The sequence below is a fragment of the Mirounga angustirostris genome, unplaced genomic scaffold (assembly GCF_029215605.1).
Source record: "Mirounga angustirostris isolate CCGP_5_RB_7025 unplaced genomic scaffold, mMirAng1.0.hap1 SCAF_2, whole genome shotgun sequence".
Classification (NCBI taxonomy): Eukaryota; Metazoa; Chordata; class Mammalia; order Carnivora; family Phocidae; genus Mirounga; species Mirounga angustirostris.
Window position 1 is genome coordinate 202,912,077 of NW_026991710.1, and position 23,430 is coordinate 202,935,506.

Below are 23,430 nucleotides of genomic sequence, written 5' to 3' on the forward strand. Positions count from 1 at the left end.
TATATGTCTGTTTTTGTGCCAGTACCATGCTGTCTTGGTGATCACAGCTTGGTAATATAGCTTGAAATCGGGCAACGTGATGCCCCCAGCTTTGTTTTTCTTTTTCAACATCTCCTTGGCGATTTGGGGTCTTTTCTGATTCCATACATATTTTAGGATTGTTTGTTCCAGCACTTTGAAAAATGTTATTGGGATTTTGATCGGGATGGCATTGAAGGTATAGATTGCTCTGGGTAGCATAGACATTTTAACAATGTTTATTCTTCTGATCCATGAGCATGGAATATTTGTCCATCTTTGTGTATCTTCTTCAATTTCTTTCACGAGTGTTTTGTAGTTCCTAGAGTATAGATCCTTTACCTCTTTGGTTAGGTTTATTCCGAGGTATCTTATGGTTTTTGGTGCTATTGTAAATGGCATTGTTTCTTTAATTTCTCTTTCTACAGTTGCGTTGTTAGTGTATAAGAAAGCAACTGAGGGCGCCTGGGTGGCTCAGATGGTTAAGCGTCTGCCTTCGGCTCAGGTCGTGATCCCAGGGTCCTGGGATCGAGTCCCGCGTCGGGCTCCCTGCTCCTTGGGAGCCTGCTTCTCTCTCTCTCTCTCTCTGTCTCTCATGAATAAATAAATAAAATCTTTAAAAAAAAAAAAAGAAAAAAAAAAAAAAGAAAGCAACTGATTTCTGTGCATTGATTTTGTATCCTGCCACATTACTGAAATGCTGGATGAGTTCTAGTAATTTGGGGGTGGAGTCCTTTGGGTTTTCCACATAAAGTATCATGTCGTCTATGAAAAGAGAGAGTTTGACTTCTTCTTTGCCAATTTGAATACTTTTTATTTCTTTTTGTTGGCTGATTGCTGTTGCTAGGACTTCTAGTACTATATTGAACAACAGTGGTGAGAGTGGGCACCCTTGACGTGTTCCTGATCTTAAGGGAAAGGCTCTCAGCGTTTCCCCATTGAGAATGATATTCGCTGTGGGTTTTTCATAGATGGATTTTATGAACTTGAGCAATGTTCCCTCTATCCCTATACTCTGGAGAGTTTTAATCAGGAAAGGATGTTGTATTTTGTCAAATGCTGTTTCTGCATCAATTGAGAGGACCATATGGTTCTTCTCCCTCCTCTTATTACTGTGTTCTATCACATTGATTGATTTGAGAATGTTGAACCACCCTTGCATCCCGGGGATAAATCCCACTTGGTCGTGGTTGATGATCCTTTTAATGTATTGTTGGATCCTATTAGCTAGGATGTTGTTGAGGATTTTGGAATCCATATTCATCAGGGATATCGGTCTGAAATTCTCCTTTTTGATGGGGTCTTTGCCTGGTTTGGGGATTAAGGTAATGCTGGCCTCATAGAATGAGTTTGGAAGTTTTCCTTCTGTTTCTATTTTTGAAACAGCTTCAGTAGAATAGGTATTATTTCTTCTTTGAATGTTTGATAGATTTCCCCAGGGAATCCCTCAGGCCCTGGACTCTTGTTTTTGGGGAGGTTTTTGATCACTGCTTCAATCTCGTTACTGGTTATTGGCCTATTCAGGTTGTCAATTTCTTCCTGTTTCAGTCTTGGCAGCTTATAGGTTTCCAGGAAGGCCTCCATTTCATCCAGACTGCTCAGTTTATTGGCATATAGTTGTTGATAATAATTTCTAATAATTGTTTCTATTTCCTTGGTGTTAGTCGTAATCTCTCCCCTTTCATTCATAATTTTATTAATTTGGGTCCCTTCTCTCTTCTTTTGGATAAGTCTGGCCAGTGGTTTATCAATCTTATTAATTCTTTCAAAGAACCAACTTCTAGTTTCATTGATCTGATCTACTGTGTTTCTGGTTTCTAATTCATTGATTTCTGCTCTAATTTTCATTATTTCTCTTCTAATGCATGGCTTAGGCCTCGTTTGTTGCTTTTTCTCTAGTTCTTTAAGGTGTTGAGTTAGTTGGTGAATTTGGGGTTTTTCTATTTTTTTTGAGTGAGGCTTGGATGGCTATGTATTTCCCCCTTAGGACCACCTTTGCAATATCCCATAGGTTTTGGACCGATGTGTTTTCATTCTCATTGATTTCCATGAATTGTTTAAGTTCTTCTTTGATTTCTTGGTTGACCCAAACGTTCTCGAGCAGAGTGGTCTTTAGCTTCCAAGTGTTTGAATTTCTGCCAATTTTTTTCTTGTGATTGAGTTCCAGTTTTAGAGTATTGTGGTCTGAGAATATGCAGGGAATAATCTCAATCTTTTGGTATCGGTTGAGACCTGATTTGTGACCCAGTATATGGTCTATTCTGGGGAAAGTTCCATGTGCGCTCGAGAAGAATGAGTATTCTGTTGTTTTAGGGTGGAATGTTCTGTAAATATCTATGAGGTCCATCTGGTCCAATGTATCATTCAAAGCTCTTGTTTCCTTGTTGATTTTCTGCTTAGATGATCTGTCCATTGCTGAGAGTGCAGTATTGAGGTCTCCTACAATTAACGTATTGTTATCAATATGACTCTTTATTTTGGTTAACAGTTGGCTTATGTAGATGCCTGCTCCCATGTTGGGGGCATAGATATTTACAATTGTTAGATCTTCTTGTTGGATAGACCCTTTAAGAATGATATAGTGTCCTTCTGTGTCTCTTATTACAGACTTTAGCTTAAAATCTAATTTGTCTGATATAAGAATGCTACCCCAGCTTTCTTTTGAGGTCCGCTGGCATGGAAGATGGATCTCCGTCCCTTCACTTTCAGTCTGGATGTATCTTTAGGTTTAAAATGAGTCTCTTGTAGACAGCATATGGATGGGTCCTGTCTTTTTATCCAATCTGCAACCCTGTGCCGTTTTATGGGAACGTTTAGGCCATTCACGTTGAGAGTGATTACTGAAAGATATGAATTAATTGTCATCATGTTGCCTGTGAAGACGTTGTTTTTATAGATTGTCCTTGTAAATTTCTGTTGTAGATCACTCTTGGGGTCTTTCTCCTTTTATAGAACCCCCCTTAGTATTTCTTGCAGGGCCAGCTTAGTGGTCACATATTCTTTCAGCTTCTGCCGGTCGTGGAAGCTGTGTATCTCTCCATCCATTCTAAATGAAAGCCTTGCCAGATAAAGTATTCTTGGCTGCATGTTCTTCTCATTTAGTACCCTGAATATGTCTTGCCAGGCCTTTCTGGCTTGCCAGGTCTCTGTGGATAGGTCTGACGTTATTCTGATGTTCCTCCCTCTGTACGTAAGGGATCTCTTCCCCCTAACTGCCCTTAAGGTGGTTTCCTTGTTTCTAAGATTTGCAAGTTTTATTATTACATGCCGGGGTGTTGGCCTGTTTTCCTTGATCTTAGGAAGGGTCCTCTCTGCCTCTAGGACTCGAATGTTTGTTTCATTCCCCAGATTAGGGAAGTTCTCAGCTATGAGTTGCTCAAATACATCTTCTAGTCCTCTCTCTCTCTCCACTCCCTCCGGGATTCCAATGATTTTGACATTGGAATGCTTCATGGTGTCCTTATTTCTCTGATTCTATTTTCATGGATTCTGAGTTGTTTTTCCCTGGCCTCCTCTTTTCCCTTTTTATCTCTTATATTGTCTTCCAGGTCGCTTATTTGCTCTTCTGTCTCAGTTACCCTAGCTGTTAGATTATCTAGATTGGATTGGATCTCATTGATAGCATTTTTAAGTTCTGCCAATTCACCTTTTATTTCTGCCCTTAGAGACTCTATGTTGCCATTAATTGATTTCTCCATTCTAGCCATTGTCTTCACAATTGCTAGCCTGAATTCCATCTCCGACATCTTGGTTATATCTGCATCCATTTGTAAATCTGCAGCATAAGTCATAATCTCTGAGTCTTTTCTGTTTTGGGGGCTCCTCCTCCTAGTCATTCTGTTGATGGGTGTTTGAGGGAATGTATAGAGTCCAAATTATTGACCAGAACCCAAGTAAGATGTACCTGTTTTCTTGGGACCTTAGGGTTGCTGGCCTCTTGTTTTCCCAGCCTGTCTTCTGTGGGAGGGGCCTGCCGTGCTGTTACTCAGGCAACCCTGTTTGGGCGGAGTTGCCGTATGCCCCTGTGGTGGGGGATGGGCTCAGTGGGAATCAGTCTTTGGGGCTTTCGTTCTCTGGCGCCTTTCCCTGGCGGCTTTCCGCATCTCTTCCGCGAGTCAGAGCAGAAGAGACCGTTTCCAACCCTCTGCATCAGAGCAGAGAGATCGCAGTCTGTTCTTCAGTGAGCCCTCCAGGCCACACCATCTCCGTTTCTGTGCTGCTGTAAACTGCAGCGTCCTGCGTTGTGCACCCTTCCGCAGCACTCCCAGTCCTGCCTCCAGGTTGGGGCACGTCTCTGCCCTTTGTGCTTCTAAAACCACCAGCCACTCCCAGTTTGCACGTGCGCAACTTTGCCACTTTGGTTTTCGTCCAGGGGCCTGCAGTTCACGTGCGCGCGACTCCATCGCTCCGGGTTTCCACCCCCGGGGACTGCAGTTCACTGGTGCGACCCTGGCACTCCGGGTGTCCGTCCCTGGGACTGCCCTAAAGTCTTTTCCCTGACGGTACCGGTCTGCGAGTCTGTGCCTGTCCTCAGCACGGGAGGCTGTCACTCACCGGCGGTGTAGGATCCCCATGGCCAGGCACCCACCCGCCGCCGTTTATCCTCCAATATCTGCCCACAGAATCACGGCTTTCCGCTTCGTACTTCAAAACCAACCACCTCCGATATTCTGTTTGCAGAGATCCAGATCTTCTTACATCTCAGGCTGGTTTCGTGGGTGCTCAGAGTGGTGTGGTAGATATCCAGCTCAATTCCGGGGACCAGCTGAAATAGGTTCCCCTACTCCTCTGCCATCTTTCCCCCCTCATAATCGCTTTTCAACAAGTTTTTCACACCTACCGTTTTTATAGATACATGCTTTATGTTAGTCATTTTTTCACTCTATTCAATATTTTTCACACCTATAGTTTTTATAGATATATGCTTTATTTTAGGCATTTTTTTACTCTATTCAATTTTACCTTTATTTATATATGAGTTTTACTTTCTTTGTAATTTTGGGATGTAATATCCTCTAAAACACAGTCCAAAATACACCCAGGAACAACTGAAACACCCTGTTTTATCCACACAAAGATTATAACCCTTCCTCCTACTCCCCCCTTTTTTTTAATTTTAATTTCCTAATTTTATTCTTGAGTTTCATTTTGGCTTTGTTTTTCTGGTGGTGGCTTCTGACCACTCTGGATTTTGCTAATGTACATCTTTATTGGGTCATGGTTTATATTTTGGACTCTGCTCATTCACTCAACCATTGCTTGACAGAATGACTAGGAGGAGGAACTTTCTACAAAGAAAAGAGAGACAATGTCTCTGAAGAAAGAGAAATTAAGGAATCAGATTCCATTCACTACAGTACCAAAAATTATAAGATACCTAGGAATAAACCTAACCAAAGAGGTAAAGGATCTATACTCTAGAAACTACAGAACACTTATGAAAGAAATGGAAGAAGACACAGAAATGGAAAAACATTCCATGCTCATGGATTGGAAGAGTAAACATTGTTAAAATGTCTAAGCTGCCCAGAGCAATCTAAACTTTCAATGCAATCCCTATCAAAATACCATTGACATTTTTCACAGAGCTGGAACAAATAATCCTAAAATTTGTATGGAACCAGAAAATACTCCATACTGCCAGGGAAATGTTGAAATAGAAAACTATTTCATCACAATGGCTGACTTCAAGCTCTATTACAAAGCTGTGATCATCAAGACAGCATGGTACTGGCACAAAAACAGACACATAGATCAATGGAACAGAATAGAGAGCCCAGATCTGGACCCTCAACTCTATGGTCAACTAATCTTTGACAAAGCAGGAAAAAATATCCAATGGAAAAAAGACAGTCTCTTCAATAAATGGTGCTGGGAAAATTGGACAGCCACATGCAGAAGAATGAAACTGGACCATTCTCTTACACCATACACAAAGATAAACTCAAAATGGATGAAAGACCTCAATGTGAGACAGAAATCCATCCAAATCCTAGAGGAGAACACAGGCAGTAACTTCTTTGACATTGGTCATAATAACTTCTTGCTAGACATGTCTCTAAAGGCAAGGGAAACAAAAGCAAAAATGAACTATTTGGACTTCATCAAGATAAAAAGCTTCTGCACAGCAAAAGAAACAGTCAACAAAACTAAGAGGCAACCCATGGAATGGGAGAAGATATTTGCAAATGACATATCAGATAAAGGGCTGGTATCCAAGATCTATAGAGAACTTCTCAAACTCAATACCCAAAAAATAAATAACCCAGTCAAGAAATGGGCAGAAGACATAAACAGACATTTCTCCAAAGAAGACATACAAATGGGTAACAGACACATGAAAAAAATGTTCAATATCAGTAACCATCGGGTAAATACAAATCAAAACCACAATGAGATACCACCTTACACCAGTAAGAATGGCAAAAATTAACAAGACAGGAAACAACAGATGTTGGTGAGGATGTGGAGAAAGGAGAACCCTCTTACACTGTAGGTGTATGAAATCTGGTGCAGCCACTCTGGAAAATAATATGGAGTTTCTTCAAGACATTAAAAATAGAACTACCCTATGATCCAGCAATTGCACTACTAGGTATTTACTCAAAGCTACTGATGTAGTGAAAAGAAGGGGACCTGCAGCCCAATGTTCATAGCAGCAATGTCCAAAAGAGCCAAACTGTGGAAGGAGCCCAGATGTCCTTCAACAGATGAATGGATAGAGAAGATGTGGTTCATATATATAATGGAATATTACTCAGCCATCAGAAAGGATGAATACCCAGCATTTGCATTGATATGGATGGAACTGGAGGGGATTATGCTAAGTGAAATAAGTCAAGCATAGAAAGATAATTATCATATGGTTTCACTCATATGTGGACTATAAGGAATAGAGCAGAGGACCATAGGGGAAGGGAGGGAAAACTGAATGGGAAGAAATCAGAGAGGGAGACAAACCATGAGAGACCTTGGACTCTAGGAAACAAACTGAGGGTTTCAGAGGGGAGGGGGGTGGGTGTTGCAATAACCAGATGATGGGTATTAAGACATCAGGTGTAGTGATGGGCACTGGGTGTTATACGCAACTAATGAATTGTTGAACACTATAAAAAACTAATGATGTACTATATGTTGGCCAACTGAGCATTAAAAAAGGAAGAAGAAGAAGTGTGGGTATAAGTGGACCTCATGAGCTCATAAAATCCTTTGGCCACCTCCTTTGGAAAGTCTTTCCAGAAACCTTGTTTTGTTTTTGTGATACTTTTCATATCAGTTGTTGTATTTACTACATTGTATTCTGATTACCTGGTAGGTTTATCTGTTCCTGTTCTTATATGATGGATTATTGGAGGATGGGAATGCAGAGTTGACTTCTACATGGTTGTGTTTTCTGATGTCCAGCAGGTACCACAATGCCTCATACTAAGTTGGTGATTGACAGCAATTCCAAGAGGGATAAACGAATGTGGGCAAGGAGGTCTGAGGTGAATGTGGCAGCTGGACCATCTACGTGGATATTGAGTGGGCCAGTGTGACATCCAGTGTGGATGCTCAATTATCTGCACAGACACCCTGGCAATGGCCAGAGTTGGTGCTGGGAGGAAAGCTCGGGTGCAGGAGCACAAGGCTCAGTGAGAATAGGGACATGCCTGGAAAGTATGTAGGTGAAGAAAACAAGATGCAGGCTTTAAAGGGAAAGACCTTTTTATGTGATGGGGAGCAAGAAGTAATCAGGAAAAAAAGAAGGAACTTAGAGAACAAACACTTTGAAAGAAAGGAGCAGCTTTGAACTGAGGAATGATAAGGGAAACAGTATGTAAGAGAAGAACTGACCACTGATGTACAGGAAAATCATCATGAAAATGAAGTGAGCGGTATTAGGGAATTTGTTCATAATATTGCTAGGCTTCTAAGGAAGTATATTATGAGGATATGATTCAAAAGGAAGCATCTCAAAACAGAATAAGAATGACCATATAGAGTACATAAGGTGAGGTGACTGACGGTGAAGAAAAACTGTCATTTTGCCTGGTTTTACTTTTCTCCATGTAGAACTTCCACAAATGAAAAAACTTGCTTGCCTTCCAAGTAATACATTTTGGTCTTAGGGAAGAAAGATGCTCTTTCAAAGATGCTCTTTCAAAGATGTAGTAATCTCTTGGGTCAAATATAAGCAAATAATAACTCCTTAGTCATAAAGCAGACTGATGAAGGACATGAAAAATTTCAGAATTATTTTGGTAAGTAAGAGGAACATATAATTTCACCTTGGTTTGCATAAACAGTCATTGGGAAAGTGTTGTATGAATTATTTATATGTCGAATAATGGGTGCCGTGAACTATAGTAATACTATTCGTTCAAAACCTCACTACATCAAAAACTAATGATGTATTGTATGGTGACTAACATAACATAATAAAATTAAATTAAATTTTAAAAAATGACTCTTTTGTAAAAACCATTTTATAAAATGAAAAAGGAGAATATTTTGTACTAGATGCTTCCGGAAAATAATAGAGAGAAAATGGAATCAGTTTGTCCTAAGATATCTTTAACGTAATCATAAAAATAACTTGCACATGACAAGTACTGTATGGTGATCACTGGCAGGATCAAGCAAAGCAAGGTCACTAGAATTTGTGCTGCATATTAATGTAAGTATTCCAAAATGAGGATTAATCTGAGGTTTTCTGGAAAAGACAATCTTTGAGTGGACGAGAGAGAAACATTATGGTTGCATGAACTGCTCTTTTGAATATCTTCTCTCAAATTGCAGAGTACTAAAAACTGCAGTACTGTCCTGCATGACATTGTTTGAAAATGCACAGGAGTCATGGATCCAGGATCATAGTCCCTGCACTCATGATGTGTCTTGCTACCTGACAAATACTCTCATCTGATGTGAATTTGTAGTTGAATCTGAGTGAGGCTGAAATGGGGCAGTCATGGACAAGAGTTCTGAGATGTGAGTCTAAAGAGAAAAATTACGTTTTTCTTTAATTAAAAAAAAAATTAGTTTCCAAATCAGCCTTAAAGCAGGATTTAACCATTGGTCATATCATTTTTATGTATGTATATAAAAACTTACTCAAGTATGTTAATAAAAGTCAGCAAACTGGTGGTTTAACTAGAACTTTGAATATGGAAGGTTATTGTCACAAGGGTCTAGTTTATCAGAATAACTAAAGTTTCCATGGATACTCAGAGTTGATATTAACAAGGATCCAGTTCTCATTCATTCTGGGTGACTCTTAGAGAAAAATAAACACTTATGGTTTCTTACAGTGTCTTCCTTTCCAATAGTAACATAACAATGCTTTGTACTTCCCAGTGGAGGGGGGGTTTGTGTGCAGTTACCTATCTCTTTTTCCCTGAGGAGGCCTTAAACTTTGAGGAAAGTTCATGCCAATGTTCCTGGTTAAGTGGTATTCCCCAGAGGCCTCTTCTAGGAGTTGTGGAGTTGTTAAAAGCATGAGGAAAACTGATGTACAAGCACCAACTGCCAAACAAAGTGGGCTCCTCTGGAGAAAACCCTGGAGTGGTCAGTATCCATGCCCTGATCAGGCATCTCACTCTTCAGAGATAATTGTTTTGAGGTGTTTAAACAATTATGTACTTACTTCATGAAAACATTCATAACACTTTAATAACATAATTATCTGTATTCTTTCTAATGAGCCCCCAAGTGACCTTGATAAAACAAGACCTTGCTTGAGAACAGCAATTTCCAAGGAGACCATTTTTAATTGCTTGGAAACAGCAAAGTGATGGCGTTAGCAGCTGCGGCTTGCTGTGTGTGGAATGCATGGTCTCCTCCCTGGTACAGGTCCTGTTGAGCACATGTATATAGTACAAATTAACAATTGCCATGATCTGGAGTCTCAGAGAGAGGATAAACACTGTAGGGGTCTCCAGAGTTATTCAGTTACCTGCTCTCTTTAGCAGAAGAAAGAATTCACACTCCATAATTTCAAATCTTTTTTTTTTACTTTTTATTTAAATTCAATTAGCCAATGTATAGTACATCATTAGTTTTTGACATAATGTTCAATGCAGAATTTCAAATCTTTGTTTTGTGTTTATGTGAGCTGGAATAATCTAATGAAATACTCCAAATAGAGTGATTCAATCCCTTTCTACCTATTTCGTGAAAACAATACACCATGCTGCTAATTCTCAATGTAGCATTACATCAGTTAAGAACACAGCTTTTAGGAGAAGGGGGGGAAAGATGGCGGAGGAGTAGGGGACCCTATTTCAACTGGTCCCTGGAATTGAGCTGGATATCTACCAGACCACTCTGAGCACCCACAAAACCAACCTGAGATGTAAGAAGATCTGGATCTCTACAAATAGAATATCACAGGCAGTTGGTTTTGAGGTACAAAGCAGAGAGCTGTGATTCTGCAGGCAGATATTGGAGGATAAATGGCAGCGAGAGGGTGCCTGGACATGGGGACCCTACACCGCTGGTGAGGGACAGCCTCGCGCTCTGCAGCTGGGGCACAGACTCGCAGACCGGTAGTGTCGGGAAAGGACTTTAGGGTAGCCCCCAGGGTGGAAAACCAGACCAGCAGGGTCATGCGCACCCGAACTGCAACCTCGGAGACGGAAACGCGGTGCGCCAGGTCGCGCTGGTGAACCGCAACCCCCAGGGTTAGTTGCGCCCGCATGAACTGGGAACGGCTGGAGGTTTTAGAAGCACAAAGGGCAGAGATGTGCCCCGACCTGGAGGCAGGACTGGGAGCGCTGCGGAGGGACGTACAATGCAGGACGCTGCAGTTTATAGCATCATGGACAGAAATGGAGATGGTGTGGCCTGCAGAGCTCACTGAAGAACAGACTGTGTTCTCTCTGCTCTGAGGCAGAGGGTTGGAAATGGTCTCTTCTGCTCTGACTCGCGGAAGAGATGCGGAAAGCCACCAGGGAAAGGCGTCAGAGAACGAAAGCCCCAAAGACTGATTCCCATTGAGCCCATCCCCCACCACAGGGGCGCAGGGCAACTCCGCCCAAACAGGGTTGCCTGAGTAACAGCACGGCAGGCCCCTCCCACAGAAGACAGGCTGGGAAAACAAGAGGCCAGCAACCCTAAGGTCCCAAGAAAACAGGTACATCTTGCTTGGGTTCTGGTCAATAATTTGGACTCTATACATTCCCTCAAACACCCATCAACAGAATGACTAGGAGGAGGAGCCCCCAAAACAGAAAAGACTCAGAGATTATGACTTATGCTGCAGATTTACGAATGGATGCAGATATAACCAAGATGTCGGAGATGGAATTCAGGCTAGCAATTGTGAAGACAATGGCTAGAATGGAGAAATCAATTAATGGCAGCATAGAGTCTCTAAGGGCAGAAATGAAAGCTGATTTGGCAGAACTTAAAAATGCTATCAATGAGATCCAATCCAATCTAGATAATCTAACAGCTAGGGTAACTGAGGCAGAAGAACAAATAAGCGACCTGGAAGACAATATAAGAGATAAAAAGGGAAAAGAGGAGGCCAGGGAAAAACAACTCAGAATCCATGAAAATAGAATCAGAGAAATAAGGACACCATGAAGCATTCCAATGTCAGAATCATTGGAATCCTGGAGGGAGTGGAGAGAGAGAGAGGACTAGAAGATGTATTTGAGAAACTCATAGCTGAGAACTTCCCTAATCTGGGGAATGAAACAGTCCTAGAGGCAGAGAGGACCCTTCCTAAGATCAAGGAAAACAGGCCAACACCCCGGCATGTAATAATAAAACTTGCAAATTTTAGAACCAAGGAAAGCACCCTAAGGGCAGTTTGGGGGAAGAGATTCCTTACGTACAGAGGGAGGAACATCAGAATAACGTCAGACCTATCCACAGAGACCTGGCAAGCCAGAAAGGCCTGGCAAGACATATTCAGGGTACTAAATGAGAAGAACATGCAGCCAAGAATACTTTATCTGGCAAGGCTTTCATTTAGAATGGATGGAGAGATACACAGCTTCCACGACCGGCAGAAGCTGAAAGAATATGTGACCACTAAGCTGGCCCTGCAAGAAATACTAAGGGGGGTTCTATAAAAGGAGAAAGACCCCAAGAGTGATCTACAACAGAAATTTACAAGGACAATCTATAAAAACAACGTCTTCACAGGCAACATGATGACAATTAATTCTTATCTTTCAGTAATCACTCTCAACGTGAATGGCCTAAACGTTCCCATAAAATGGCACAGGGTTGCAGATTGGATAAAAAGACAGGACCCATCCATATGCTGTCTACAAGAGACTCATTTTAAACCTAAAGATACATCCAGACTGAAAGTGAAGGGACGGAGATCCATCTTCCATGCCAGCGGACCTCAAAAGAAAGCTGGGGTAGCATTCTTATATCAGACAAATTAGATTTTAAGCTAAAGTCTGTAATAAGAGACACAGAAGGACACTATATCATTCTTAAAGGGTCTATCCAACAAGAAGATCTAACAATTGTAAATATCTATGCCCCCAACATGGGAGCAGCCATCTACATAAGCCAACTGTTAACCAAAATAAAGAGTCATATTGATAACAATACGTTAATTGTAGGAGACCTCAATACTGCACTCTCAGCAATGGACAGATCATCTAAGCAGAAAATCAACAAGGAAACAAGAGCTTTGAATGATACATTGGACCAGATGGACCTCATAGATATTTACAGAACATTCCACCCTAAAACAACAGAATACTCATTCTTCTCGAGCGCACATGGAACTTTCCCCAGAATAGACCATATACTGGGTCACAAATCAGGTCTCAACTGATACCAAAAGATTGAGATTATTCCCTGCATATTCTCAGACCACAATACTCTAAAACTGGAACTCAATCACAAGAAAAAAATTGGCAGAAATTCAAACACTTGGAAGCTAAAGACCACTCTGCTCGAGAACGTTTGGGTCAACCAAGAAATCAAAGAAGAACTTAAACAATTCATGGAAATCAATGAGAATGAAAACACATCGGTCCAAAACCTATGGGATATTGCAAAGGTGGTCCTAAGGGGGAAATACATAGCCATCCAAGCCTCACTCAAAAAAATAGAAAAACCCCGAATACACCAACTAACTCTACACCTTAAAGAACTAGAGAAAAAGCAACAAACGAGGCCTAAGCCATGCATTAGAAGAGAAATAATTAAAATTAGAGCAGAAATCAATGAATTAGAAACCAGAAACACAGTAGATCAGATCAATGAAACTAGAAGTTGGTTCTTTGAAAGAATTAATAAGATTGATAAACCACTGGCCAGACTTATCCAAAAGAAGAGAGAAGGGACCCAAATTAATAAAATTATGAATGAAAGGGGAGAGATTACGACTAACACCAAGGAAATAGAAACAATTATTAGAAATTATTATCAACAACTATATGCCAATAAACTGAGCAATCTGGATGCAATGGAGGCCTTCCTGGAAACCTATAAGCTGCCAAGACTGAAACAGGAAGAAATTGACAACCTGAATAGGCCAATAACCAGTAACGAGATTGAAGCAGTGATCAAAAACCTCCCCAAAAACAAGAGTCCAGGGCCTGAGGGATTCCCTGGGGAAATCTATCAAACATTCAAAGAAGAAATAATACCTATTCTACTGAAGCTGTTTCAAAAAATAGAAACAGAAGGAAAACTTCCAAACTCATTCTATGAGGCCAGCATTACCTTAATCCCCAAACCAGGCAAAGACCCCATCAAAAAGGAGAATTTCAGACCGATATCCCTGATGAATATGGATTCCAAAATCCTCAACAACATCCTAGCTAATAGGATCCAACAATACATTAAAAGGATCATCAACCACGACCAAGTGGGATTTATCCCCGGGATGCAAGGGTGGTTCAACATTTGCAAATCAATCAATGTGATAGAACACAGTAATAAGAGGAGGGAGAAGAACCATATGGTCCTCTCAATTGATGCAGAAACAGCATTTGACAAAATACAACATCTTTTCCTGATTAAAACTCTCCAGAGTATAGGGATAGAGGGAACATTGCTCAAGTTCATAAAATCCATCTATGAAAAACCCACAGCGAATATCATCCTCAATGGGGAAAAGCTGAGAGCCTTTCCCTTAAGATCAGGAACACGTCAAGGGTGCCCACTCTCACCACTGTTGTTCAGCATAGTACTAGAAGTCCTAGCAGCAGCAATTAGACAACACCAAAGAAATAGAAAGTATTCAAATGGCAAGAAGAAGTCAAACTCTGTCTTTTTGCAGACGACATGATATTTTATGTGGAAAACCCAAAAGACTCCACCCCCAAATTACTAGAACTCATCCAGCAATTCAGTAATGTGGCAGGATACAAAATCAATGCACTGAAATCAGTTGCTTTCTTATACACTAGCAACGCAACTGTAGAAAGAGAAATTAAAGAAACGATGCCATTTACAATAGCACCATAAACCATAAGATACCTCGGAATAAACCTAACCAAAGAGGTAAAGGATTTATACTCTAGGAACTACAAAAAACTCATGAAAGAAATTGAAGAAGACACAAAAAGATGGACAAATATTCCATGCTCATGGATCAGAAGAATAAACACTGTTAAAATGTCTATGCTATCCAGAGCAATCTATACCTTCAATGCCATCCCAATCAAAATCCCAATGACATTTTTCAACGTGCTGGAACAAACAATCTTAAAATTTGTATGGAATCAGAAAAGACCCCAAATCGCCAAGGAAATGTTGAAAAAGAAAAACAAAGCTGGGGCATCACGTTGCCCAATTTCAAGCTATATTACAAAGCTGTGATCACCAAGACAGCATGGTACTGGCACAAAAACAGACATACAGACCAATGGAACAGAATAGAGAATCCAGATATGGACCCTCAACTCTGTGGTCAAATAATCTTTGACAAAGCAGGAAAAAACATGCAATGGAAAAAAGACAGTCTCTTCAATAAATGGTGCTGGGAATATTGGACAGCCACATGCAGAAGAATGAAACTCGACCATTCTCTAACACCACTCACAAGGATAAACTCAAAATGGATAAAAAGACCTCAATGTGAGACAGGAATCCATCAAAATCCTAGAGGAGAACATAGGCAGTAACCTCTTTGACATCGCCCACAGCAACTTCTTTCAAGATACACCTCCAAAAGCTAGTGAAACAAAAGCAAAAATGAACTTTTGGGACTTCATCAAGATAAAAAGCTTCTGCACAGCAAAGGAAACAGTCAACAAAACAGAGAGGGAACCCACAGAATGGGAGAAGATATTTGCAAATGACACTACAGATAAAGGGCTGGTACCGAAAATGTATAAAGAACTTCTCAAACTCAACACCCAAAAAACAAATAACCAAGTCAAAAAGTGGGCAGAAGAGATGAACAGACACTTCTCTGAAGAAGACATACAAATGGCTAACAGACACATGAAAAAGTGTTCATCATCATTAGCCATCAGGGAAATCCAAATTAAAACCACACTTAGATACCACCTTACACCAGTTAGAATGGCATAAATGGACAGGGAAAGAAACAACAAATGTTGGAGAGGTTGTGGAGAAAGGGGAACCCTCTTACACTGTTGGTGGGAATGCAAGTTGGTACAGCCACTTTGGAAAACAGGGTGGAGGTTCCTCAAAAATTTAAAAATAGAGCTACCCTATGACCCAGCCATTGCACTCCTGGGTATTTACCCTAAAGACACAGATGTAGTGGAAAGAAGGGCCATATGCACCCCAATGTTCATAGAAGCAATGTCTGTAATAGCCAGACTGTGGAAAGAGCCGAGATGCCCTTCAACAGATGAATGGATAAAGAAGATGTGGTCCATATATATAATGGAATATTACTCAGCCATCAGAAAAGATGAATATCCAACTTTTACATCAACATGGATGGGACTGGAGGAGATTATGCTAAGTGAAATAAGTCAAGCACAGAATGTCAATTATCATATGGTTTCACTTATTTGTGGAACATAAGGAGTAACATGGAGGACATTAGAAGAAGGAAGGGAAAAATGAAAGGGGGGAAATCTGAGGGGGAGACGAACCACGAGAGACTATGGACTCTAAGAAACAAAGAGGGTTTTAGAGTGGGGGGGGGATTGGTTAGCCCTGTGATGGGTATTAAGGAGGGCACGTACTGCATGGAGCACTGGGTGTTATACGAAAACAGTGGATCGTGGATCACCACATCAAAAACCAATGATGTATTGTATGGTGACTAACATAACATAATAAAATTAAAAAATATATATATAGGTAAGAAACTTGGAGGCCCACTGGAAAGCATACATACATACTAGAATGTGCTCTCATAGTCACAGTCAGCCTGCCTGACCACAGTCTGGAAACTCTTTGTTAAAAATCAACTTTAAATTATACTGGCCAAAACCTAAACTCATTACCTTTTCTCACGCACACACACAAAAATCCTAAAAGATGCCTTAAAATAACACTTTAATTGGAGGAAGTAAAGTCACTATCCTTAGAAGCATAATATCTTAAATTTTGATGAATCAGGTTTGAGAAGAATAGATAGGTTGGAAGGGAGTTCTGGGAGGAAATCAGACCTACCCTCTTACAAGATGAATGTAATGACAGTACCTTTTATATTTATGGTTCTTTAGAATTTAAAAATGGCTTTTAAATACATCTTTCTCTGGGCAAATTCTCCTTTTGATAGCACCTTCCTCAGAGCTGCCTTCATGGCTTCATTCCGTAAACTGTAGATAGCTGGATTGAGTGTTGGTGGTATCACCGTATAGAATATGGAGAACATGAGATCCATAGCTGATTGGGAGTTGGAAGGGGGGTGCAGAAACTCAAAGCCTGCAGTGGAGAGGAAGAAGGTGACTACAAACAGATGTGGTAAGCAGGTGGTGAAGACTTTGGTCTGGCCCTCGGCTGATGGGATCTTCAGCACAGTAGAGAAGATGTGAACATAGGAGAGCACAATGGAGACCAAGCAGATGAATGCTGCTGAGGTTGTGAAGGCAGCCACTGCAATCTCATTGATGAATTCATGAGAACAAGCTAGTTTCAGCGCTGAGGAATATCACAGAAGAATTGGTGAATGACTCTCTCTCCACAGAGAGGTATGGAGAAGTTCACAGCTTTATGCATGAGCCCAGAGAGGCCCCCAGCAAGCCACACAGCTGTCACTGCATGCCTACAAGCATAGTTGTTCATAATGGTCTCATACTGCAGGGGCCGACAGATGGTGACATACCGGTCATAAGACATCACTGTGAGGATGGCAACTCCAGATGAGGCCAGAACTATGAAGAAGAACACCTGAAGAATGCACTGGCCACAGGATATGTAACCATTGTTCATAAGTGAATTTGTGATGGACTGGGGAACTGTGACAGAGATGAAGCAGAGGTCCAGAAGAGAGAGGTGCTTCAAGAAATAATACATAGGGGACTGGAGGGGATGGTCCAAGCCGGTTACAGAGATAATGAGGAGGTTGCCTGTCAAGGCCAACAGGTATGTCACCAAAAACAGCAATGCAAGTAAAATCTGAAACTCATGGTTATCAGAAAACCCCATGAGGAGGAATCCACTCATGGAGGTCAAGTTGGCCATGGTCACAACTGAAGATAGCAAGTATGACTTTGGGGAGCCAAACGACAGTAGGAAAGAATGTATGATATTTAGTATATCTGTATGTCAAGGAATAGTGCACTCAGGGGACACCTGGGTGGCTCAGTCATTAAGCGTCTGCCTTCAGCTCAGGTCATGATCCCAGGGTCCTGGGATCGAGTCCTGCATCGGGCTCCTTGCCCAGTGAGGAGCCTGCTTCTCCCTCTGCCTCTGCTGCTCCCCCTGCTTGTGCTCTCTCTGTCTGACAAATAAATAAAAAATCTTAAAAAGAAAAAAAAGGAATAGTGCACTCAGCATAGAGCTATGGAAATCAAGACAAACTTATCCCCATAGTGATTAGATAACATTTAACTTAGAAAAATCTTTACTACTGGGTGTTATACACAAATAATGAATCATGGAATACTACATCAAAAACTAATGAAGTACTGTATGGTGACTAACATAACATAATAAAAAAAAAGGAAAAATCTTTCCCTATTATTCAAAAACATAACCCCTAAATGTGATCAATAGCTTCACATAGGTCGAAAAAAGTCAACAGAATTTTCTGGAGCAGAGTTTGGGTTGTCAAAGGTGAGAAATTGATGAAGACAATGAAGTCTTTCCATTCAACAAATTCATTGAGGATTGTGCCAATACACTAGTATTATTACATCTTATACACAATACCTTAGGATTACAATGATGTAGTAAAACTTCCTTCATTAACCATCTAATATTAGGTTGTTGGTACCATTTTGTAAATGGATCTAGGAACAGTCCAGATGTAGGGGCAATGTTCGCCTCTGAAAGGCACTCAACGTTTTTAAAATAACGAAATTTGGTTGTAATGAACTTCCCAGGGAAAGCTTGAACAGTGACATAAACCTCAAAATTGTAACATGCAGACACCACTGATGCTAAGCACTGAGTCCTGAGGTTTGGAACTTGATATATCTCACAACTGTTTGATGATACCTTCTCCTTTTAATTTTTAAAACCTTAGGATGATTTGGATTCAGATATGTTCAATCAAGTTCATTTGAACAAATAATGAGGTTTTCTAAAATGCATTTATTTCTTACTATGTTGTAGGCAAAATGCTAAATGGTAGAGTATATGCCTTTCTAGTATTATCTCTATTGTGACTTTTCCAATAAGAATAAACAATTATTTATTCTTTTTCTCTAGGACTTGAAATATATCAGATAGTTAGTGCCCATTTCTTAAAATAATCAACCAACCAACCAAACAAAACCTTAATACCACATGTAACATAATTGTTAGGGGGGTTGGCTGGTGTCACTCTTTATGTTAAATGGGATACTGTAGAATGACAAAATTATTCTGCGTGTCAGAATTACTCTACTGATTTCTACTTCTTTTTAAAAATCTGTAGACTTGTTGAAAGGTCAGTCCATTTGCACTGAGTTTCTTCACCATGAGGCAATTCCTTCACCATCTCTGTCCATTTCTCCACCTTTGGCAATGAAACCTAACACAGCGGCACTAAGAAATATTTACTTAACTGGGTATATACATGATTGATTTCAATTCTACACAGTACTATCAAATTACTTGAGTTACTCCATCAGATGTGATTTATTCCATTGATGAATCCCTAACCAATGGAAAGAGGTTGAAAATCACTGAGCTAGTAGCTTTTTGTTTTGCTGTCATTTATTTTGAGAGCTCACTGAAACTAAGTTTTAGGAAACACCTGGCAACAGCACAGACATTGGATTGGAAGGACATAAAACTGAAGGATGAGGGGTGCCTGGGTGGCTCAGTCATTAAGCGTCTGCTTTCAGCTCAGGTCATGATCCCAGGGTCCTGGGATTGAGCCCCACATCAAGCTCCCTGCTCAGCAGGCAGCCTGCTTCTCCCTCTCACACTCCTCCTGCTCGTGTTCCCTCTCTCACTATCTCTCTCTGTCAAATAATAAATACATAAAAATCTTTTAAACCACCCCCCAAAAAACAAACCCAAACCTGAAGGATGAAATATTGCCAGAGATATTGATGGTTTGAACTAATCCATAGGTGTGAAAACTAGAGGTAACAATTACAAGAGAAAATGAGCAGATAAAATCCTTATGGCTGGTGGATGTGCAGAGAGGAAGACAGATGACAGAAACAGGGAGATGGTTGGGAGAGGAGATGACTCTAATGAGAGAGACCCAGTCTGAGGTGACTGTGCGCTGACCTTGAGGTCATATATGAGGATCTGGAACTCAGAAGTCCTAGGGTGGTACCTAAAGCACCACCAGTTCAGTAAAAGTGTGCAAATCATGTAGAAAAGCAGTTAACCTGACTCCTTTAAATGGCACTTACAAGAATATTTTTAGGGGAAAAAAAGACAGAAAAGAGGACCGAAGATGATATTTAGATACCATCAAATTTCAAGAGATATGCATGAGAGGAACTAGCCCAAAGAGAATGAGAAAGAATATTCACAGAAGAAGGAGAAAACTAGCAGGGAAGAGTGGTATCACAGAGCCAGTGGAAGAGAGATGTTTTAGAAGAAGAAACTATAATCGTGTCATTTATTTAAGAAAGGAAATTTAAAATAACAACAAAGCACATTGAATTTACATTTTGGTGGCCATTTGTGGGTTTGCTGGAGCTATTGAGGAGGATTCATAGGTTTAGAAACATGATGAACGTAGTTCAAAAAGTGAATGAGTTTTGGGAGGAAATCATGGACTATGCTCCTCAGGAGGGTGGCTATAAATTTCAGAAAATATGAACAAGTTTCACTCACCAGAGCTGCTCTTGGTCAGTAGGAACAAATCTCATTAATCCTAAGACTGAGCATCTTTGTTTTAGAGTCAAGCTGGTAGCTTAGAAATTTTCAGGCAAAGAGAGGACTGAGATGCATTTCTACAAGGCTGAACAGGGGGCATAGGCTCCAGGGACATTTTAACCTACCACAAAGCCCATGGCACCCAAAGGGCAGCCAGTGTTGCCCAGGCACAAGGGAGCAAGTCTGTTCAGGGTGGTTGGTATTTCAGAGCATGGGGTTTGGTGCAGCTGTCCCCCAAGGAATTGCCTCAGTGTAAAGTAAGTTAATTACTATCTTACTTTAACTGGATCTTATAGTCAGTGCATTCCAGGGAGGGAAAAATACATAATATATATGATGTATTTTCTATAGTATAAGTTCAGACTTCGGTTTTTCTAGTAAAAGGTATTTTTTTTCATTAAGAATTCAATTTCTATTTCAATTCAATTTTCTATTAACAATTTCAGTTTTACTGGTCACCAACAAAATTAAAACTGTTTCTAAGGGCCTCACTTAGAAAAAGGGAATATTTAGTAATTATTTGTTTACATACACTTATACATAATTACAGAATCAAGTATCTTAGCATTAAAATAATACTTGGAGGTCACTGAGTTCAAGCTTCATCCAAATACTATGTTTTTTCTAAAATAACTCTGAGCCTGATAATCCATCCCCATTGTAACAATCCCATAGATGACTAATTTTCACCTAAAGGTGAATGTATTCAGTTTTCAAATTCTTATGGTTATAGGAAAGGCATTTTTATTGCAGTATGGACATTTAATATGAGATCAACTTTCTTTACAATGAAAGAAATTTTACAAATTTTAATCTTCCAACTACTTCTAAATATCAAAAATTCAGTGTAAATTATATTCCATTTGACCAACACTTAAAATAGCTCTAAATTCCCTTATTTTTATATTTTTTAATGTTAATAAATTGAGTTTTAAAAGTTATAAACCAGAAGGCTTGGTTTTGAGTCCCAGTAAATACAGTCCTGCTAAAGTACCTCAATAAGTATCTCTGTGAGTATCTTTCTTGTTTTTATAAGGTTTTCATGAACAATAAGAAAAACAACTCAGAATGATCAAAAAGATATTCTCCAAAGTTCAGTTTTAAGAAGTATATCTGCTAGGGCGCCTGGGTGGCTCAGTAGGTTAAGCGGCTGCCTTCGGCTCAGGTCATGATCCCAGAGTCCTGGGATTGAGTCCCGCATCGGGCTCCCTGCTCTGCAGGGAGCCTGCTTCTCCCTCTCCCTCTGCCTACTTGTGTTCTCTATCTCTCTGCCAAATAAATAAATAAAATCTTTTTAAAAAAAGTAAGAAGTATATCTGCTATTTAAACACTGGTTTTAAAAAATTGTGATCTCATCAATATTTTCATTAAAACTTTGGACAAAGGTAGGAGGAGATTATCAAAAGAAGCTAAAATCAATATTGATAGAGAATCCAAATATTTCAACATATTGATTAGTGGGATAATTCAAAGAAAATCATGAAATAGTTCAAATAGGACAAAGTAATGAAATATATTTCATATATAAAGTCAGATAAAAATTGGAGAGGTGGGTGGATTTTTTTTCTTGGTGGGTGTTTTTTTTCCCCCTTGTTTAAAGAATGGGTAAATCCAACCAACACATATTAAAAGCATCCAATGATTGCCAAAATTACCACTCAAAAAAAAATCTCAGAATAATATCTATTGCCCTCATCAAACCAAAACTGAATCATTCCAGAATTGAAAACTTTAAGAAGATTGTAGAAAAATGTGTTTGCAAGCAGATGTGATTAGATGTCATTCATTCAAATTACTGGATAGCTCAGAAAGAACCTATATTTTCAAATATTAAAAATGGTTGTCAGTGAAATAAGTCAGATAGAGATAGGCAAACAGTGCATGATCTTACTTATACATGGAAGCTAAACAAAAAACAAATTCATAGATACAGAGAACAGATTGGTGATTAACAGAGGTGGCAAGACAGGGGTGGACAGATGGGCGAAGGTGGTGAAAGGGTACAAACTTCCACTTATAAGTAAGTTCTGGGGATGCTGTGTACACCATGGTGACTATGGTTAACAATACTGTCTTGTATATTTGAAAGTTGCTACAAAAGTAGATTTTTTTTTTACAGATACCAAAAACATAATAAGAGACTGCAATGAACAACTTTATGCCAACACATTTCAAATATTTGATGATGGGAGCAAATATGTAGAAAAACATAAAATAAAATAAAAATTATGTGTACAAAAGAAACCCCAACAAAAGTAGATCTTTTGATTTTATTTTTTAAATTTTTTAAATTTATTTATTTATTTGACAGAGAAAGAGAGAGAGAGAGTAGAAGCAGGGAGAGCAGCAGACAGAGGGAGAGGGACAGGGAGAAGTAGGCTCCCTGCTGAGCAGAAAACCAGATGTGGGGCTTGATCCCAGGACTCTGGGATCTGACCTGAGCCGAAGGCAGATGCTTAACCAACTAAGCCACCCAGGTGCCCCCCAAATAGATCTTTTTAAAAAAGTGTTTATTTTAATTCCAGTATAGTTAACGTATAGTTATATTAGTCTCAGTTGTACAATATAGTGATTCATCACTTCTGTACATCACCTGGTGCTCATCACAAGTGCACTCCTTAATCCCCATCACCTGTTTCTCCCATGCCCCCACCCCTCTGATAACCATGAGTTCATTCTCTGTAGTTAAGAGTCTGTTTCTTGGTTTCCTTCCGTCTTTTCCCCCCATCTGCTCATCTGTTTTGTTTCTTTAATTCCACATATGAGTGAAATCATATGGTATTTGTCTTTCTCTGACTGACCTATTTCTCTTAGCATAATACTCTCTAGCTCCATTCATGTCATTGCAAATGGCAAGATTTCATTCTTTTTGATGACTAATATTCCATTATCTATCTATCGTCTATTTATCATCTCTCTATCATCTATATCATCTATCGTCATATATCATCTATCTATCATCATCTATCTATCACATCTTCTTTATCCATGTGTCAGTTAAAACTACAATGAAATACGACCTCACACCTA

The 23,430-nt window shown here is 39.8% G+C and overlaps 2 protein-coding genes across 2 annotated transcripts in view; one reads left to right on the forward strand and one right to left on the reverse strand.

Annotated features, from left to right (window-relative positions):
• LOC123847802 (olfactory receptor 5V1) overlaps positions 1-23,430 on the forward strand; it is a 215,581-nt gene that overhangs the window by 138,268 nt on the left and 53,883 nt on the right. The gene's annotated exons all lie outside the window — the stretch shown is intronic.
• LOC123847720 (olfactory receptor 14J1-like) lies at positions 16,631-17,595 on the reverse strand. The gene is given in 2 exon segments (XM_045879506.2): positions 16,631-17,052; positions 17,055-17,595. Coding segments are annotated over 2 exon segments (963 nt in total).